Consider the following 17782-nt stretch of genomic DNA (forward strand, 5'->3'; position numbering starts at 1 on the left):
TCGGTAGAGATTTTGGAGACGGATGGAAGTTTTGGGAGGGCTGAATGGAGGTTTGGGGGTTGGTTGGGGGCTTTTTGGGGGGGTCTGGGTGTAGATTGTGGGTCTGGGTGAAGGATGCGGGGGCTGGATGAAGGTTTGGAGTCTGAATTGGGGTTTTGGGGTCTGGGAGGCTGGATGGGGAATCTGGAGCTGGGTGTAGAGGTCGGTGCTGGAGGTTTTGGGGACGAACCTTTGGGGTGAATGGGAGTTTAGGGGGGTGAATGGGAGTTTAGGGGGGTGAATGGGAGTTTAGGGGGGTGAACGGAAGTTTAGGGGGGTGAATGGAAGTTTAGAGGGGTGAATGGGAGTTTAGAGGGGTGAATGGAAGTTTAGGGGGGTGAATGGAAGTTTAGGGGGGTGAACGGGAGTTTAGAGGGGTGAATGGGAGTTTAGGGGGGTGAATGGGAGTTTAGGGAGGTGAATGGGAGTTTAGGGGGGTGAATGGGAGTTTAGAGGGGTGAATGGAAGTTTAGGGGGGTGAATGGGAGTTTAGAGGGGTGAATGGAAGTTTAGGGAGGTGAATGGGAGTTTAGAGGGGTGAATGGAAGTTTAGGGGGGTGAATGGAAGTTTAGGGGGGTGAATGGAAGTTTAGGGGGGTGAATGGGAGTTTAGGGGGGTGAATGGGAGTTTAGGGGGGTGAATGGAAGTTTAGGGGGGTGAATGGGAGTTTAGGGGGGTGAATGGAAGTTTAGGGGGGTGAATGGGAGTTTAGGGGGGTGAATGGAAGTTTAGGGGGGTGAATGGGAGTTTAGGGGGGTGAATGGAAGTTTAGGGGGATGAATGGGAGTTTAGGGGGGTGAATGGAAGTTTAGGGGGTGAATGGGAGTTTAGGGGGGTGAATGGAAGTTTAGGGGGGCGAAGTGAAGGGTTTTGGGGGTCAGTCGGGTCTTTTGAGGGGCAGATTGGAGGTTTAGGGGCTGGGCAAAGGATCTGGGGACCCATGTGGAGGGTTTGGGGCTGGGAGGACAGACAGACGGATAGGGAGAGTAGGTGGAGAGATGGACAGACAGGCTGCAGGACGGAGGGACAGGCTGACAGGAGGCGGCCAGAGCTGTGCTGTGTCCATAGCGGATCAGGAGGTGCAACCCCAGGAAACCCAGCAGGAGGGTGGATGTGAGGCTGAGCAACGCAGTGATGCAAGCCGCCCTCGAGCCGCTGGGAAAGGAACAACAACAACAACAAAAAAGAAGCAAAAGGGTACAGAAAACAAACCAAATAAAAGGAAAGCAAGCACTGCAATCCAATCGCAGAGCAGGCAGGGCAAGGTGCGCGCGGTTGGACCTTGATCCCACAGAACCATGCTGGCTGTGCTGGTGGCAGCCGCGGCCGGGCTGCTGCTGCTGCTGCTGCTGCTTCAAGGCAGCTGGTTCCCCTTCCTATGGGCTGACCTGGGAGCCTTTGTGAATATATTGAGCACAGCCCTGCGCTGCCGCTGGCGTTTGTCCCGCCGGCCTCCCGTCACCCTGCTGCAGGTTTTCCAAAGCCACGCTCGACGCCGACCCCATCACCCCCTGCTGCTGTTCCAGGATGAGGTGCACACCTTTGGGGACGTGGAACGGAGGAGCAACCGCGCCGCTCGCGTCTTCGCCCTGCGTTTGGGTTTGCAGCCGGGTCAAACGGTGGCCGTTTTTCTCCCCAACCTGCCTGCCTACGTCTGGACGTGGTTGGCGTTGGCCAAGCTGGGCTGCGCCATGGCCTGCCTCAACTGCAACGTGCGCGGCCGCGCGCTGCTGCACGCAAGGAGCGCCGCCAGGGCTGACATCCTGCTCAGCTGCAGTGGTGAGTGATGGGGCTGGGGGCTGCGTGCCAGGCTGCAGGGCTGCACCATTGGCTGCCTGCCTTTGGGACGGGTCTCCATGTTGCTGTGCATCTTCCATGCATGGATTTATACACATCAGTTGCTGCACGCGTGTGCTTGCATGTGCCATCGCCCCTTGCATGCTTGCATGGCTTGCACACATCCAATCCTGTGTCTGCTGCTGTCTGTGCATGTTGGTGTCCATGCAGTGACACTGCAAGGCCTGCTGCTCTCCACGCATGAACTCGCACACGCATGTGCATGCACTTGCCACGCGTGTCAGCGTCCCTGCATGGTTACACGCCTCAGCACACAGCCTTGATGCCCACACATGCATTTATCACGCATGTCACCACCGGTGCACGCAAGCAGCTGCACACGCGTGTGCGATCGGTGCCTGCACCCGTGTTGGTGCTCACACATGGATTTGCATGGATTCCAGTGTCGGTGCACCTCTGTGTATCAGCAACGTGAGTCAGCGTCCCTGCAAACATCCACACGTGTGCTGGTGCCTCCGTGTGCATTTCCGTGCCAGCGCCTCCATCCACGTGCCTGCACAGCTGCCAAGCGTCCCTGCACGCATTGGCACGGCTGGCAGCAGCGTCTGTGTGCATCCTTGCACGCCGGTGGCCGTGCAAATTTGCACACCTGCAGGCATTGAGGCTGGGTGGGAGCTGTTTGTGCAAGCGTGAGAGAAGGCAGCTCACGTGGGGCCGCTTGTTTGCACGCCCAGGAGCGGCTGCAGCCGTGTGCGCTGCCCTTTGCACGCTCGTGAGCAGCCCCCCGGGCCCTGCGAGGGGACCTGGGTGCCTCCAAGGCTGTGGGTTAATTATTGCCCAGGTCATTAGCGGGGCCGAAGGTCCTTTGGTTTGCATCGCATGGGTGACGGTTTGGGGTGCAGAAGAAAATCGGTGTGCGCACAGCAGGACGGGAGGCACAACTGGGGGGCTCAGGGTGCTCACTTGGGGGGCTCAGGGTGCTCATTGGGGGGCTCAGGGTGCCCGTTTGGGTGCTCACGGTGCTCACTTTGGGGGCTCAGGGTGCTCACATGGGTGCCTGTCTGGGGGATCTCAGGGTGCCCACTTGGGGTGCTCAGGGTGCCCACTTGGGGGGCTCAGGGTGCCCCTTTGGGGGATCTCAGGGTGCCTGCTTGGGTGCTCAGGGTGCCCGTTTGGGTCCTCAGGGTGCCCACGTGGGGTGCTCAGGGTGCCTGTTTGGGGGGCTCAGGGTGCCCACATGGGGGGCTCAGGGTGCCCACATGGGTGCCCACATGGGGTGCCTGTCTGGGGGATCTCAGGGTGCCCACTTGGGGTGCTCACGGTGCCCGTTTGGGGGACCTCAGGGTGCCCGCTTGGGGGGCTCAGGGTGCCCACTTGGGTGCTCAGGGTGCTCATTGGGGTGCTCAGGGTGCCCGTTTGGGGGGCTCAGGGTGCCCATTTGGGTGCTCAGGTTGCTCGTTTGGGTGCTCAGGGTGCCCACTTGGGGGGCTCAGGGTGCCCACATGGGGGGCTCAGGGTGCCCACTTGGGTGCTCAGGGTGCCCTCTTGGGGGGCTCAGGGTGGCCACATGGGTGCTCAGGGTGCCCGTTTTGGGGTGCTCACGGTGCTCACTTGGGGGGCTCAGGGTGCCTGTTTGGGGGATCTCAGGGTGCCCACATGGAGGGCTCAGGGTGCCCATTTGGGTGCTCAGGTTGCTCGTTTGGGGTGCTCAGGGTGCCCACTTGGGTGCTCAAGGTGGCCACTTGGGGGGCTCAGGGTGCCCACTTGGGGGATCTCAGGGTGCCCGTTTGGGGGGCTCAGGGTGCCCATTTGGGTGCTCAGGTTGCTCGTTTGGGTGCTCAGGGTGCCCACTTGGGGGGCTCAGGGTGCCCACATGGGGGGCTTAGGGTGCCCGTTTGAGAGATCTCAGGGTGCCCCTTTGGGGGATCTCAGGGTGCCCACTTGGGGGGCTCAGGGTGCCCACATGGGGGGCTTAGGGTGCCCGTTTGAGAGATCTCAGGGTGCCCCTTTGGGGGATCTCAGGGTGCCCACTTGGGGGCCTCAGGGTGCTCATTGGGGTGCTCAGGGTGCCCGTTTGGGGGGCTCAGGGTGCCCACGTGGGGGGCTCAGGGTGCCCACTTGGGGGGCTCAGGGTGCCCATTTGAGAGATCTTAGGGTGCCCATGTGGGTGCTCAGGGTGCTCACTTGGGGTGCTCATGGTGCTCACTTGGGGGGCTCAGGGTGCCCGTTTGGGTGCTCAGGGTGCCCACCTGGGTTGCATCTGGTGCCCTTTGGGGTCCTCAGGGTGCCCACATGGGGGGCTCAGGGTGCCCGTTTGAGAGATCTCAGGGTGCCCCTTAGGGGGATCTCAGGGTGCCCACTTGGGGGGCTCAGGGTGCCCGTTTGGGGACCTCAGGGTGCCCGTTTGGGGGGCTCAGGGTGCTCACTTGGGGGGCTCAGGGTGCTCACATGGGTGCCTGTCTTGGGGATCTCAGGGTGCCCACTTGGGTGCTCATGGTGCCCGTTTGGGTGCTCAAGGTGCCCACGTGGGGGGCTCAGGGTGCCCGTTTGGGTGCTCAGGGTGCTCACCTGGGGGGCTCAGGGTGCTCACATGGGTGCTCAGGGTGCCCACATGGGTGCTCAGGGTGCCCGTTTGGGTCCTCAGGGTGCCCATTTGGGTGCTCAGGGTGCCCACTTGGGGGGCTCAGGGTGCCCATTTGAGAGATCTCAGGGTGCCCATGTGGGTGCTCAGGGTGCCCGTTTGGGGTCCTCAGGGTGGCCACATGGGTGCTCAGGGTGCCTGTTTGGGTGCTCAGGGTGCCCACATGGGTGCCCACATGGGGTGCCTGTCTGGGGGATCTCAGGGTGCCCACTTGGGGTGCTCAGGGTGCCTGTTTGGGGGGGCTCAGGGAGCCCACTTGGGTGCTCAGGGTGCCCATTTGGGTGCTCAGGGTGCCCACTTGGGGGGCTCAGGGTGCTCACATGGGTGCCCACATGGGGTGCCTGTCTGGGGGATCTCAGGGTGCCCACTTGGGTGCTCAGGGTGCCCACTTGGGGGGCTCAGGGTGCTCATTGGTGTGCTCAGGGTGCCCGTTTGGGGGGCTCAGGGTGCTCACATGGGGGGCTCAGGGTGCCTGTCTGGGGGATCTCAGGGTGCCCACTTGGGGTGCTCAGGGTGCCTGTTTGGGGGGGCTCAGGGAGCCCACTTGGGTGCTCAGGGTGCCCATTTGGGTGCTCAGGGTGCCCACTTGGGGGGCTCAGGGTGCTCACATGGGTGCCCACATGGGGTGCCTGTCTGGGGGATCTCAGGGTGCCCACTTGGGTGCTCAGGGTGCCCACTTGGGGGGCTCAGGTTGCTCGTTTGGGTGCTCAGGGTGCCCACTTGGGGGGCTCAGGGTGCCCGTTTGGGGGCTCAGGGTGCCCGTTTGGGGTGCTCAGGGTGCCCACTTGGGTGCTCAAGGTGGCCACTTGGGGGGCTCAGGGTGCCCCTTTGGGGGATCTCAGGGTGCCTGCTTGGGTGCTCAGGGTGGCCACATGGGTGCTCAGGGTGCCCGTTTTGGGGTGCTCATGGTGCTCACTTGGGGGGCTCAGGGTGCCCGTTTGGGTGCTCAGGGTGCCCACCTGGGTTGCATCTGGTGCCCTTTGGGGTCCTCAGGGTGCCCACTTGGGTGCTCAGGGTGCCCGTTTGGCTGATCAGGGTGCCCACATGGGGGGCTCAGGTTGACCACTTGGGGGGCTCAGGGTGCCCACATGGGTGCTCAGGGTGCCCACATGGGGGGCTCAGGGTGCCCGCTTGGGGTGCTCAGGGTGACTGTTTGGGGGATCTCAGGGTGCCCACTTGGGGGGCTCAGGGTGCCTGTTTGGGTGCTCAGGGTGGCCACATGGGTGCTCAGGGAGCCCACTTGAGGTGCTCAGGGCGCCCACTTGGGGGGCTCAGGGTGCCCGTTTGGGTGCTCAGGGTGCCCACTTGGGGGGCTCAGGGTGCCCACATGGGGTGTTCAGGGTGCCCACTTGGGGGCCTCAGGGTGCTCATTGGGGTGCTCAGGGTTCCCACATGGGTGCTCAGGTTGCTCGTTTGGGTGCTCAGGGGGCCCCTTTGGGGGATCTCAGGGTGCCCGTTTGGGTGCTCAGGGTGTCTGTTTGGGGGGGCTCAGGGTGCTCACTTGGGGGGCTCAGGGTGCTCACATGGGTGCCTGTCTGGGGGATCTCAGGGTGCCCACGTGGGGTGCTCAGGGTGCCCGTTTGGGTGCTCAGGGTGCCCACTTGGGTGCTCATGGTGCCCGTTTGGGTGCTCAGGGTGCCCACTTGGGGGCTCAGGGTGCCCGTTTGGGTGCTCAGGGTGCCCACTTGGGGGGCTCAGGGTGCCCATTTGGGTGCTCAGGGTGCCCACATGGGTGCCCACATGGGGTGCCTGTCTGGGGGATCTCAGGGTGCCCGCTTGGGGGGCTCAGGGTGCCCACTTGGGTGCTCAGGGTGCTCATTGGGGTGCTCAGGGTGACTGTTTGGGAGATCTCAGGGTGCCCACTTGGGGGCCTCAGGGTGCTCATTGGGGTGCTCAGGGTGCCCACATGGGGGGCTCAGGGTGCCCGTTTGGGGGGCTCAGGGTGCCCATTTGGGTGCTCAGGTTGCTCGTTTGGGTGCTCAGGGTGCCCACTTGGGGGGCTCAGGGTGCCCACATGGGTGCTCAGGGTGCCCGTTTTGGGGGTGCTCACGGTGCTCACTTGGGGGGCTCAGGGTGCCTGTTTGGGGGATCTCAGGGTGCCCACTTGGGGGGCTCAGGGTGCCTGTTTGGGGACCTCAGGGTGCCCCTTTGGGTGCTCAGGGTGCCCACCTGGGTGCTCAGGGTGCCCACGTGGGGTGCTCAGGGTGCCCGTTTGGGGGGCTCAGGGTGGCCACATGGGTGCTCAGGGTGCCTGCTTGGGTGCTCAGGGTGCCCGTTTGGGTGCTCAGGATGCCTGTTTGGGGGATCTCAGGGTGCCCACTTGGGTGCTCAGGGTGCTCATTGGGGTGCTCAGGGTGCCCATTTGGGTGCTCAGGTTGCTCGTTTGGGTGCTCAGGGTGCCCACTTGGGGGGCTCAGGGTGCCCGTTTGAGAGATCTCAGGGTGCCCCTTTGGGGGATCTCAGGGTGCCCACTTGGGGGGCTCAGGGTGCCCGTTTGGGGACCTCAGGGTGCCCGTTTGGGGGGCTCAGGGTGGCCACATGGGTGCTCAGGGTGCCCGCTTGGGGGGCTCAGGGTGCCTGTTTGGGTGCTCAGGGTGCTCACCTGGGGGGCTCAGGGTGCTCACATGGGTGCTCAGGGTGCCCACTTGGGGTGCTCAGGGTGCCCCTTTGGGGGATCTCAGGGTGCCCACATGGGTGCTTAGGGTGCCCGTTTGGGTCCTCAGGGTGCCCATTTGGGTGCTCAGGGTGCCCACGTGGGTGCTCAGGGTGCCGGTTTGGTTGCTCAGGGTGCCCACGTGGGGTGCTCAGGGTGCCCGTTTGGCTGATCAGAGTGCCCACATGCGGGGCTCAGGTTGACCACTTGGGGGGCTCAGGGTGCCCACATGGGTGCTCAGGGTGCCCACATGGCGGGCTCAGGGTGCTCATTGGGGTGCTCAGGGTGCCCGTTTGGGGGTGCTCAGGGTGCTCACATGGGTGCCCACATGGGGTGCCTGTTTGGGGGGCTCAGGGTGCCCACTTGGGGGGCTCAGGGTGCTCATTTGGGTGCTCAGGGTGCCCGCTTGGGTGCTCAGGGTGCCCATTTGGGTGCTCAGGGAGCCCACTTGGGTGGCTCAGGGTGCTCATTGGGGTGCTCAGGGTGCCTGTTTGGGTGCTCAGGGTGCTCACCTGGGGGGCTCAGGGTGCTCACATGGGTGCTCAGGGTGCTCACATGGGTGCTCAGGGGTGCCCGTTTTGGGTGCTCTGGGTGCCCACTTGGGTGCTCAGGGTGCCCACGTGGGGGGCTCAGGGTGCCCGTTTGGGGGGCTCAGGGTGCCCACTTGGGGTGCTCAGGGTGCCCACATGGGTGCTCATGGTGCCCGCTTGGGTGCTCAGGGTGCTCACTTGGGTGCTCAGGGTGCCCACCTGGGGTGCATCTGGTGCCCTTTGGGGTCCTCAGGGTGGCCACATGGGTGCTCTGGGTGCCCACTTGGGTGCTCATGGTGCCCGCTTGGGTGCCCACATGGGGTGCCTGTCTGGGGGATCTCAGGGTGCCCACGTGGGGGGCTCAGGGTGCCCACTTGGGGGGCTCAGGGTGCCCACATGGGGTGCCTATCTGGGGGATCTCAGGGTGCCCACTTGGGGGGCTCAGGGCGCCCACGTGGGTGCAGGTCCTGTTGGGGCGCCCAGTTGGGATCCTTGGGTCTCAGCTGCCCGTCTGATGCAGATGAAGGGCACTTCGGGGTCCTTTTAGGGTTGCATCCGGAGCCCAGCGAGGATCCTTGGGGTCCCCACTTCACCCCCATCCATCCAATCCACCGGGGTGCCCATCTGGGATCAGCAGGGAACCCCACCCTCAGCACCCTGGGGTGCAAGCAGTCAGGACACAACAGCTGGGATCCATCAGGCGACCCTTGGGGATCTTTGAGGACCCCATCCTCGCTGCCCTGGGTGCACCGTCGAGGTTCCATCGATCGCCTGGAGGGGATTTTTGGGGGTCCAAATCGTGACGGGCGCCTATCGTGACCAGGGTCCCCATTTGGGGACCTCCTCACCTTGGTGTCCCCCATCCCGCAGAGCTCCGGGCCGCTGTGGAAGAGGTGCTGCCTGACCTGAAGAAGGAAGGCGTCCGCGTCTTCTATCTGAGCTCCGCGTCGCCCACGCCGGGGGTTGAGGCTCTGCTGCCCTCCATCGAGGCTGCTTCTGACGAGCCGATACCCGACCAGCACCGCGCCAACACCGCACACAACTCCAAAGCCCTCTACATCTACACCTCTGGCACCACTGGTGAGCCCCTAGGAGGGGGGGGTCTCCTCATCTGGGTGTCTTCTTCAGGGTTTGGGTGCCGTGGGTGAGGGCCGGAGCCCCTGGTGGATCCTGGGGAGATGAAGAGGGGTTTTGAGGGGTCGCTGTTCCAACTTTGACCCTTGGAAGGGGGGGGGGTTGGATTTGATGATCTCTGGAGGTTCCCTTCCAAGCCCTATAATTGATTCTGTGATCATTGTGAGTCCATCTGGGTCAGGTTCCTCTTGGCTGCGCCCCACGCGTTGGGTGTTGTGAGGAATGGGGAGCCTCCGTGTTCGCATTGGGGCAGAGAGGCCAGAACCTCCCCAGCCCAACCGCATCACCAAGATCCCAACACACACAGATCCATCTGCACCAGCTTCCCCACGGCTCTCAGCAAGGCTCTAAAGCCCTCCAGGAAAGAAGACCCCCCCACCTTCACCCCTATTCCAGAGCCTCCCTTCCTCCACGGCGCCTCCAACCGGCACATTTCCCACCCCCAGGGCTGCCCAAAGCTGCGGTGATCACAGAGATGAAGGTGATGATGGTGGCCAACCTGGCGCGGATGTGCGGCCTACGAGAAAACGACGTCGTCTACACGACGCTGCCGCTCTACCACTCGGCTGGGCTCCTCATCGGGGTGGGAGGCTGCCTCGAGGTCGGTATGTGCCCCACGGCCCATGGGGGGGCTGGCCGGTGTGAAGACAGCAAGACAGGGCTGAGAGGGATGGACAGAGGGGGAAACGCGTGGGGAGAAGGCAAGAGGAAGGAGAGAGGGGTGAAAAGGAAGAGGAGCTGCGTCCACACAGAGGGATGGGTTGTAGGGAGCTGGTTGGAGGACAGACGGACAGATTTGGGGACAGACAGGTGGAGGTGGATGGCTGCTTCATGATGCTGTGTATTTCTTAGAGGTGGACGGATGCTTGCTGGGGAAGGAGGGGGGGATGTTTCAATGGAGATGGATCAGCGTGGCGCAGAGATGGGATGAGGGGGTGATGAACAGGAAGGAGGGAAGAAAGGTGGTCACCTATAGGGATACAGGGAGCAGTGAGGGATGGATTGGCAGATAAAGGGAAAAACAGAATGGAAAATGAAAGAGGAATGCAAAAGATGACAGAAAATGAGAGACTGTAGATGTTGGGTGGACACAGAATCGCTCAGGTTGGGCAAGACCTTAAAGATCATGGAGTCCAACCATGACCCGACCCAACTGCGCCAATATGGGAGCGAGCAGATGGAAGAGCAAGGAAAGGATGGATGAAGGAAAAGGTAAAAGAGAGAAAAAAGGGAACAGCCACCTCCCTGTGTTCCCATAGGAGCCACCTGCGCCCTGCGAGCCAAATTCTCCGCCTCCCAGTTTTGGGACGACTGCCGCCGCTACAACGTCACCGTCATCCAGTACGTGGGGGAGCTCATGCGCTACCTCTGCAACTCCCCCAAGGTAAAGCCCTGCTGAATTCAAACAGGGGGGGGGAACTCGAAAGCGTGGGGGCAGATGCTGAGATGTTGCTTTCCTTCGCAGCGGGCCAACGACCGGGAGCACGGCGTGCGTTTGGCCATCGGCAACGGCATGAGGGCGGCGGTGTGGAAGGAGTTCCTGCAGCGCTTCGGCCCCGTCTCCATCAGTGAATTCTATGGGGCCACCGAAGGCAACGCTGGCTTCATCAACTACACCGGAAAGATCGGGGCCGTGGGAAGGGCCAACGTGTTCCTCAAGGTGAGCTGGCGATGGAAGGGACAAATGCTGGTCAATGGGGGGTGCCAACGCTCCATTGAGTTGGGTTGGTGCAAGAGCGGGGGCTTCTGCATTGCCCTTCTTGTAGTGGCCAATCTGGGGCAGCTAAGATCGTCCTACAAGTTGGGTTTCCTACAAGGAACTCGCCTATAAGTTGGGTTTCCTATAAGGAACTCATCCTACAAGTCAGGTTTCCTACAAGGAACTCATCCTACAAGTTGGGTTTCCTATAAGGAACTCATCCTACAAGTCGGGTTTCCTACAAGGAACTCATCCTACAAGTTGGGTTTCCTACAAGGAACTCGTCCTATAAGTTAGGTTTCCTACAAGGAACTCGTCCTATAAGTCAGGTTTCCTACAAGGAACTCATCCTACAAGTCAGGTTTCCTACAAGGAACTCGTCCTATAAGTCAGGTTTCCTACAAGGAACTCATCCTACAAGTCAGGTTTCCTATAAGGAACTCATCCTACAAGTCAGGTTTCCTATAAGGAACTCATCCTACAAGTCAGGTTTCCTCCAAGGAACTCATCCTACAAATCAGGTTTCCTCCAAGGAACTCATCCTACAAATCAGGTTTCCTACAAGGAACTCATCCTACAAGTCGGGTTTCCTATAAGGAACTCATCCTACAAGTCAGGTTTCCTATAAGGAACTCATCCTACAAGTCAGGTTTCCTATAAGGAACTCATCCTACAAGTCAGGTTTCCTACAAGGAACTCATCCTACAAGTCAGGTTTCCTATAAGGAACTCATCCTATAAGTCAGGTTTCCTATAAGGAACTCATCCTACAAGTCAGGTTTTCCCACAAGGAACTCATCCTACAAATCAGGTTTCCTACAAGGAACTCATCCTACAAGTCAGGTTTCCTATAAGGAACTCATCCTACAAGTCAGGTTTCCTACAAGGAACTCATCCTACAAGTCAGGTTTCCTACAAGGAACTCATCCTACAGGTCAGGTTTCCTATAAGGAACTCATCCTACAAGTCAGGTTTCCTATAAGGAACTCATCCTACAAGTCAGGTTTCCTACAAGGAACTCATCCTACAGGTCAGGTTTCCTATAAGGAACTCATCCTACAAGTCAGGTTTCCTATAAGGAACTCATCCTACAAGTCGGGTTTCCTACAAGGAACTCATCCTACAAGTCGGGTTTCCTATAAGGAACTCATCCTACAAGTCGGGTTTCCTACAAGGAACTCATCCTACAAGTCAGGTTTCCTACAAGGAACTCATCCTACAAGTCAGGTTTCCTACAAGGAACTCATCCTACAAGTCGGGTTTCCTATAAGGAACTCATCCTACAAGTCGGGTTTCCTACAAGGAACTCATCCTACAAGTCGGGTTTCCTACAAGGAACTCATCCTACAAGTCAGGTTTCCTACAAGGAACTCATCCTACAAGTCAGGTTTCCTACAAGGAACTCATCCTACAAGTCGGGTTTCCTATAAGGAACTCATCCTACAAGTCAGGTTTCCTACAAGGAACGCAGGACATCCTGGTGTCAACTCTTGGTCTCCATCCACCGGTCCATTGAGCTAAAAGCTACAATAAAAGGGACTTTCCACTCTTCTCCCATGGTTCCGGGTCTCAGCGCTGTCCCACAGCGATTCGATTTCAAAAGGCGCAGTGAAGCCGATTATATTGGATTAAACCTCATTTAAAAGGCCGTTGTTTCAGATTTAATAACAAAATTACATAAGATTTTGGGATTGGATGGAGGGAGGAAGGAGGGGCTGAGTTTTAATGAGCAAACGGTGGAGCTGGGCTGGAAGCAGCGACGTTTTGTTGCTCATTTCTGCATCCTGTTGTTCTCTTCTCACTCAGCCTCCGTTTCTCCTCTGCCCTGCAGGTTTTCACTGGCTTTGAGCTCATCAGGTACAACGTGGAGCAGGATGAAGCTGTACGCAACCAAGATGGATTCTGCATCCGCGTCCAGCCCGGTAAGAAGAGCCTTGGTGACAAAAGGAGCCACCAGAAAGGCACCAAAGAGCAGCATTGCTTACAGGGCGCAGATACGACGTCCTCCAGCAAGAGCTGCCTGGCCCCAAATCCTCCTTTCCTCTCCCCCAAGGTGAGACGGGGCTGCTGGTCATCAAAATCACCTCCAACACCCCTTTCCACGGCTACGCGGGCGATTCCCAGAAGACGGAAAAGAAGATTTTGAGGGACGTCTTTGTGAAAGGCGATGCCTTCTTCAACAGCGGCGACCTCCTCGTGATGGACCATGAGAGATTCCTCTATTTCCAGGACCGCGTCGGGGACACCTTCCGGTAATTCCTTCTTGCACCTATGGGGCAAATGCCATTTCCCAGCCCAAATATCCTCCTCACAGCTTCGATCCCTTTTGCTTCCGTAGCTGGAAAGGTGAGAACGTGGCTACGACAGAAGTGGAGGCCACTCTGGCCATGGTGGATTTCATCCAAGAGGTCAACGTCTATGGGGTGGCTGTGCCAGGTGAGTACCAGGCAGCGCAGGGACCAAAACGGGGACCCAGTGATGCTTCAGTCACATCATGTGGGGCTGAGAAAACCCCCCAAGAAGGCTAAAGCAGGACTTGCTGCCTCAAAATAGGAGCCTGCTGTTGTTTGGGGTTCACAATTGGGTCGTTTGGGGTTCACACAGCGGTCCATCGAGAGTAAAACAGGGCTCTGCTGCCCAAAAGGACCGCAGAGCATCGTCACGTATTCACATCACGACTCCATTTCCACACCAATGGCCACAAGTGGCCTCCAGGTTCAAGGGGGCTCCATTTCTGTACCAATGGCCACAAGTGGCCTCCAGGTTCAAGGGGGCTCCATTTCTGTACCAATGGCCACAAGTGGCCTCTAAGTTCAAGGGGGCTCCATTTCTGTACCAATGGCCACAAGTGGCCTCCAGGTTCAAGGGGGCTCCATTTCCACACCAACGGCCACAAGTGGCCTCTAAGGGGACTCCATTTCCATATCAATGGCCACAAGTGGCCTCTAAGTTCAAGGGGACTCCATTTCCACATCCATGGCCACAAGTGGCCTCTAAATTCAAGGGGGCTCCATTTTTGTACCAATGGCCACAAGTGGCCTCTAAATTCAAGGGGGCTCCATTTCCACACCAATGGCCACAAGTGGCCTCTAAGATCAAGGGGGCTCCATTTCTGTACCAATGGCCACAAGTGGCCTCCAGGTTCAAGGGGGCTCCATTTCCACACCAATGGCCACAAGTGGCCTCTAAGGGGGCTCCATTCCCACATCAATGGCCACAAGTGGCCTCTAAGATCAAGGGGGCTCCATTTCTGTACCAATGGCCACAAGTGGCCTCCAGGTTCAAGGGGGCTCCATTTCCACACCAATGGCCACAAGTGGCCTCTAAGATCAAGGGGGCTCCATTTCTGTACCAATGGCCACAAGTGGCCTCCAGGTTCAAGGGGGCTCCATTTCCACACCAACGGCCACAAATGGCCTCTAAGGGGGGCTCCATTTCTGTATCAAGGGCCACAAGAGGCCTCTAAATTCAAGGGGGACTCCATTTCCACATCCATGGCCACAAGTGGCCTCCAGGTTCAAGGGGGCTCCATTTCTGTACCAATGGCCACAAGTGGCCTCTAAGGGGGCTCCATTTCTGTATCAATGGCCACAAGTGGCCTCCAGGTTCAAGGGGGCTCCATTTCCACACCAATGGCCACAAGTGGCCTCTAAGGGGACTCCATTTCCATATCAATGGCCACAAGTGGCCTCTAAGTTCAAGGGGGCTCCATTTCTGTACCAATGACCACAAGTGGCCTCTAAGGGGACTCCATTTCTGTACCAATGGCCACAAGTGGCCTCTAAGGGGGCTCCATTTCCATATCAATGGCCACAAGTGGCCTCTAAGTTCAAGGGGGGCTCCATTTCCACATCCATGGCCACAAGTGGCCTCTAAGGGGGCTCCATTTCTGTACCAATGGCCACAAGTGGCCTCTAAGTTCAAGGGGGCTCCATTCCCACATCAATGGCCACAAATGGCCTCTAAGTTCAAGGGGGCTCCATTTCCACATCAATGGCCACAAGGGGCCTCCAGGTTCAAGGGGGCTCCATTTCCATATCAATGGCCACAAGTGGCCTCTAAGGGGACTCCATTCCACGTCCATGTTTGTTATCTTGGACACGCGCGGCGCCTTAATTACGCGCTCACAGAGGTGGCCAAAGCAGGACAAAGCCCCCCAAAACCAAGCACTTGGCAGCACCTCACCATCCAAAAACAAAGACTCAAGTTGGCCAAACTCGCTCTGAACTCCCGGTGCTGTCGGCAGGCCTGCGAGGGGAAGTGCGGCCATGGCGGCCGTGCGCCTGAAACCCGGGCAGAGCTTCGATGGCCAGAGCCTCTACGCCTTCACCAGGGACACGCTGCCCATCTACGCTGCACCCCGCTTCGTGCGGATCCAGGTGAGCCCCGGCGCGCTCCAGGTGTGGCTCTGGGCCTCTCTTTCCAACCGTGGTGTCGATGCCAGCTTTGGAAAGCACTGCGGTCCCTCCTCCCTTTATCTGAGCCTCCCTGCATCAACGTTGGTCACCAATGACGCCTTCTGGGTTCCTGTAGTTCTGATGCTGTTGCCTTTAAGCCTGTGCTGACGGCGTCATCACCTGGGTCCCCCCTGCGATGGCGGTGTCACCCACTTCTGCATCTTGGCCCTGTGCTGATGGCCAAAAGTTGGGGGTCCCGCATCTTCCCCAAAGCCCCCGCGTTTCGGATGCCACCCCATGCAGGTAACTCCATCAATCCCCCATTTCTGACACCACCAATGTCCACAGGACGTCCTGGAGATCACCGGGACCTTCAAGCAATGCAAAGGCAACCTGGTCAAAGAAGGCTTTGACCCCAACGCCATCACAGACCCGCTCTTCTTCCGCGACGAGGTGAAAAAATCCTACGTGCCCATGAACCCCAACATCTACGCCAACATCCTGGATGGGAGCCTCAACCTGTAGGAGGAGGAGCTGTGCCACGGCTGATCGTTTTCACAGACAAATTTTGGGGGGGGGGAATCATTTCTGACAGCACCGGCGCACGATGAGGGCGAGAGGCTGATGGCAGCACTCGTTTTCACCCAGAAATTAAAGGCTTAATTCCAGTAATTCGGGTCAAGCTGGATGCCTGGATGATGAGAGGTGTTTTCTGAGCTCCCAGCTCAGAACTGATGCTGATCAACATCAGCTCTGAGCTGATGAGAGATGGTTTTCTGCTTCTCCCCCAAACCCTCCCCATGGCCAGGAAGGCGTTCGGTGCCAGCCCTACAAACACACCGGGCCCCCGAGACGACTCTGCCCTCCCAACAAATCCAACACAGAACTGATTTATTTCCCTCCACCCAATCTCCTGTTCCAAGCACCTCCAAGCAGGTTGGCTCGCTCATCAATCAGCTCACCAATTCGGTCGACTCTCCCTTCTAACAATTCTTCCTGGTGAGCAAAATCCAACTGAGAAATGCCATCCTTAATCCTTGCCTCCGGATGCCAGCCGACCCCCTTGCTTTTTTTTGCCTTTTTTTCCCCCCCCCCCCCCCCATAAAAACAAAACAAAACAAGGCCAAAAGTGCTCTATTTACACCCTCACTGTCCACCGCTGAGCGGCTGAGGATCCTTGGGGGTCCTGCGGCATTCGGGGAAGGCCCGGCGCTCCCGTTGGAGTTCACCCACCCTCAGCCTCAGCCTCTGCTCCCGACGTTTGCAGGCCTGGAGCTGCCTCTGGGCTTTATCCAGAGCATCCAAGCAGCTTCTGCACGGCGTTTCCAAAGCAAGGCGCTGCCCACCTGGTAGCTGTGCTCGCTCTGGATGTAGGCGCCGGCCGGCGGCGGCAAGCGCAGCATGTAGAGAGAAGGAGAAACGGGGCGGGGGGGTCCAGGGGGGGCTTCTTCAGGGAGGGTGATGGTTTCTTCCTCTTCTGTCGTTACCAAAAGGGTGTCTGGGAGATGACCGCGGGCGCCCGAGGGGCCTGGAAGTGCTGGGACGCCAGCAGGGTCTTCGCCTTCACGGGGGAAGCAGGAGACGTCGGTGGAGAAGGAAGGGACCGGGGGGGGTTGTGGGGGGATCCCGTCTGTAGGGGTGTAGAAGTGGGGGGGTAAAATGAGGAGGGGGCAGAATGTGGTGGTGGGGGAGAGAAGTGACGGCCAGAGGTTAAAATGGGTGGGGGGGACGTGATAATGGGGGCACGGTGGGAGAGGGGTTGGATGGTGTGGGGAGATGCGGCGGCAGGGGGTTAAATAAAGGGGGGAGGACATGAAGGCTGGGGGTTAAATGGGGTGGGGGGTACAATAATGGGGTGGGGGGGGATAATAGCGGGGTGGGGGGGCACAATAGCGGGGTAAGGGGGGATAACAATGGGGCGGGGGGCATAATAACGGCGTGGGGGGGTACAATAATGAGGTAGGGGTATAATAATGGGGTAGGGGGCACAATAGCGGGGTAAAGGGGGATAATAATGGGGCGGGGGCATAATAACGGGGTGGGGGGGTACAATAATGGGGTAGGGGGGCATAATAGCAGGGTAGGGGGTACAATAACGGGGTGGGGGGGCATAATAACCGGGTAGGGGGGCATAATAACGGGTGGGGGGGCACAATAATGGGGTGGGGGGGCACAATAACGGCTGGGTAGGGGGATAATCACGGGGTGGGGGGGTACAATAATGGGGTAAGGGGGGATAATAATGGGGCAGGGGGGGTACAATAACGGGGTAGGGGGCACAATAGCAGGGCGGGGGGGTACAATAATGGGGTAGTGGGGAATAATAACGGGGGTGGGGGGTACAATAACAGGGTGGGGGGCATAATAGCAGGGTAGGGGGGGTACAATAACGGGGTAGGGGAGCACGATAACGGGGTGGGGGGCACGATAGCGGGGGTGGGGGGCACGATAGCGGGGTGGGGGGGCATAACAGTGGGGTGGGGGGGGTATAATAACGGGGGTAGGGGGGACAATAATGGGGTAGGGGGCATAACAGCGGGGTAGGGGGGGTACAATAACGGGGTAAGGGGGGATAATAATGAGGCAGGGGGGTACAATAACGGGGTGGGGGGGCATAACAACGGGGCGGGGGGGGTACAATAACGAGGTAAGGGGGGGATAATAATGGGGCAGGGGGATAATAACAGGGTGGGGGGGTACAATAATGGGGTAGGGGGGCATAATAACGGGGCGGGGGGGGGATAATAGCGGGGTAGGGGTATAATAACGGGGTGGGGGGTACAATAACGGGGCGGGGGGGTACAATAACGGGGTAAGGGGGGATAATAATGGGGTGGGGGGGACAATAATGGGGTAAGGGGGGAAAATAATGGGGGTGGGGGGCACAATAAC

General features: G+C 59.1%; 4 protein-coding genes and 1 long non-coding RNA gene across 9 annotated transcripts in view; 3 read left to right on the forward strand and 2 right to left on the reverse strand.

Annotated features, from left to right (window-relative positions):
• Positions 1–1282: 1282 nt before the first annotated feature.
• LOC125687819 (very long-chain acyl-CoA synthetase-like) lies at positions 1283–15985 on the forward strand. The gene is made up of 10 exons (XM_048933102.1): positions 1283–1819; positions 8532–8741; positions 9242–9400; positions 10055–10179; positions 10261–10455; positions 12325–12415; positions 12547–12745; positions 12832–12933; positions 14749–14872; positions 15239–15985. The coding sequence occupies exons 1-10, from the start codon at positions 1339–1341 to the stop codon at positions 15413–15415; spliced, it is 1863 nt and encodes a 620-aa protein (XP_048789059.1). The 5' UTR covers positions 1283–1338; the 3' UTR covers positions 15416–15985.
• LOC125687818 (uncharacterized) lies at positions 13153–14577 on the reverse strand. Of its 4 annotated transcripts, XM_048933099.1 has the most exons (4): positions 14364–14577; positions 14183–14314; positions 14003–14140; positions 13153–13676 (listed from the first exon to the last, which is right to left on the reverse strand). In XM_048933099.1, exons 1-4 carry the CDS (start codon positions 14575–14577, stop codon positions 13153–13155), a joined length of 1008 nt encoding a protein of 335 aa, XP_048789056.1. The 4 variants fall into 4 exon arrangements, with proteins under 4 accessions (XP_048789056.1, XP_048789058.1, XP_048789055.1 ...); XM_048933101.1 differs by lacking the exon at positions 14183–14314 and having other exon boundaries at positions 14003–14182; XM_048933098.1 differs by having other exon boundaries at positions 13153–13682; positions 14009–14314.
• On the forward strand, positions 13677–14567 carry LOC125687820 (uncharacterized). Of its 2 annotated transcripts, none has more exons than XR_007374422.1 (3): positions 13677–13868; positions 14009–14459; positions 14508–14567. It is a non-coding gene; the product is annotated as an uncharacterized LOC125687820 (long non-coding RNA). The 2 variants fall into 2 exon arrangements; XR_007374423.1 differs by having other exon boundaries at positions 14009–14320.
• On the reverse strand, positions 15980–16704 carry THAP7 (THAP domain containing 7). Its single transcript, XM_048933109.1, is given in 2 exon segments — positions 15980–16197; positions 16200–16704. Coding segments are annotated over 2 exon segments (666 nt in total). The 3' UTR covers positions 15980–16036.
• Positions 16705–17738: 1034 nt separating this feature from the next.
• Positions 17739–17782, forward strand: part of LOC125687828 (uncharacterized) — a 14128-nt gene continuing 14084 nt past the window's right edge. Inside the window, 1 exon segment of the mRNA XM_048933110.1 lies at positions 17739–17743. Coding sequence (XP_048789067.1) covers positions 17739–17743 — 5 coding nt within the window.

The sequence above is a fragment of the Lagopus muta genome, unplaced genomic scaffold (genome assembly GCF_023343835.1).
Source record: "Lagopus muta isolate bLagMut1 unplaced genomic scaffold, bLagMut1 primary scaffold_91, whole genome shotgun sequence".
NCBI lineage: Eukaryota > Metazoa > Chordata > Aves > Galliformes > Phasianidae > Lagopus > Lagopus muta.

Bases quoted from the DNA above. Each gene is read 5' to 3' on its own strand.
- LOC125687818 (XM_048933098.1), bottom strand. From the start codon at position 14,577: ATGGACGTGGAATGGAGTCCCCTTAGAGGCCACTTGTGGCCATTGATA. The intron at 14,315-14,363 runs GCCACTTGTGGC...TTGAACTTAGAG, and splicing joins GAAATGGAGCCCCCTTAGAG to GCCACTTGTGGCCATTGATA. The intron at 13,683-14,008 runs CTGGAGGCCACT...AATGGAGCCCCC, and splicing joins GAAATGGAGCCCCCTTGAAC to TTAGAGGCCACTTGTGGCCA.
- LOC125687819 (XM_048933102.1), top strand. From the start codon at position 1,339: ATGCTGGCTGTGCTGGTGGCAGCCGCGGCCGGGCTGCTGCTGCTGCTG. The intron at 12,934-14,748 runs GTACCAGGCAGC...CAGGCCTGCGAG, and splicing joins GGGGTGGCTGTGCCAGGTGA to GGGAAGTGCGGCCATGGCGG. The intron at 14,873-15,238 runs GTGAGCCCCGGC...CAATGTCCACAG, and splicing joins CCCGCTTCGTGCGGATCCAG to GACGTCCTGGAGATCACCGG.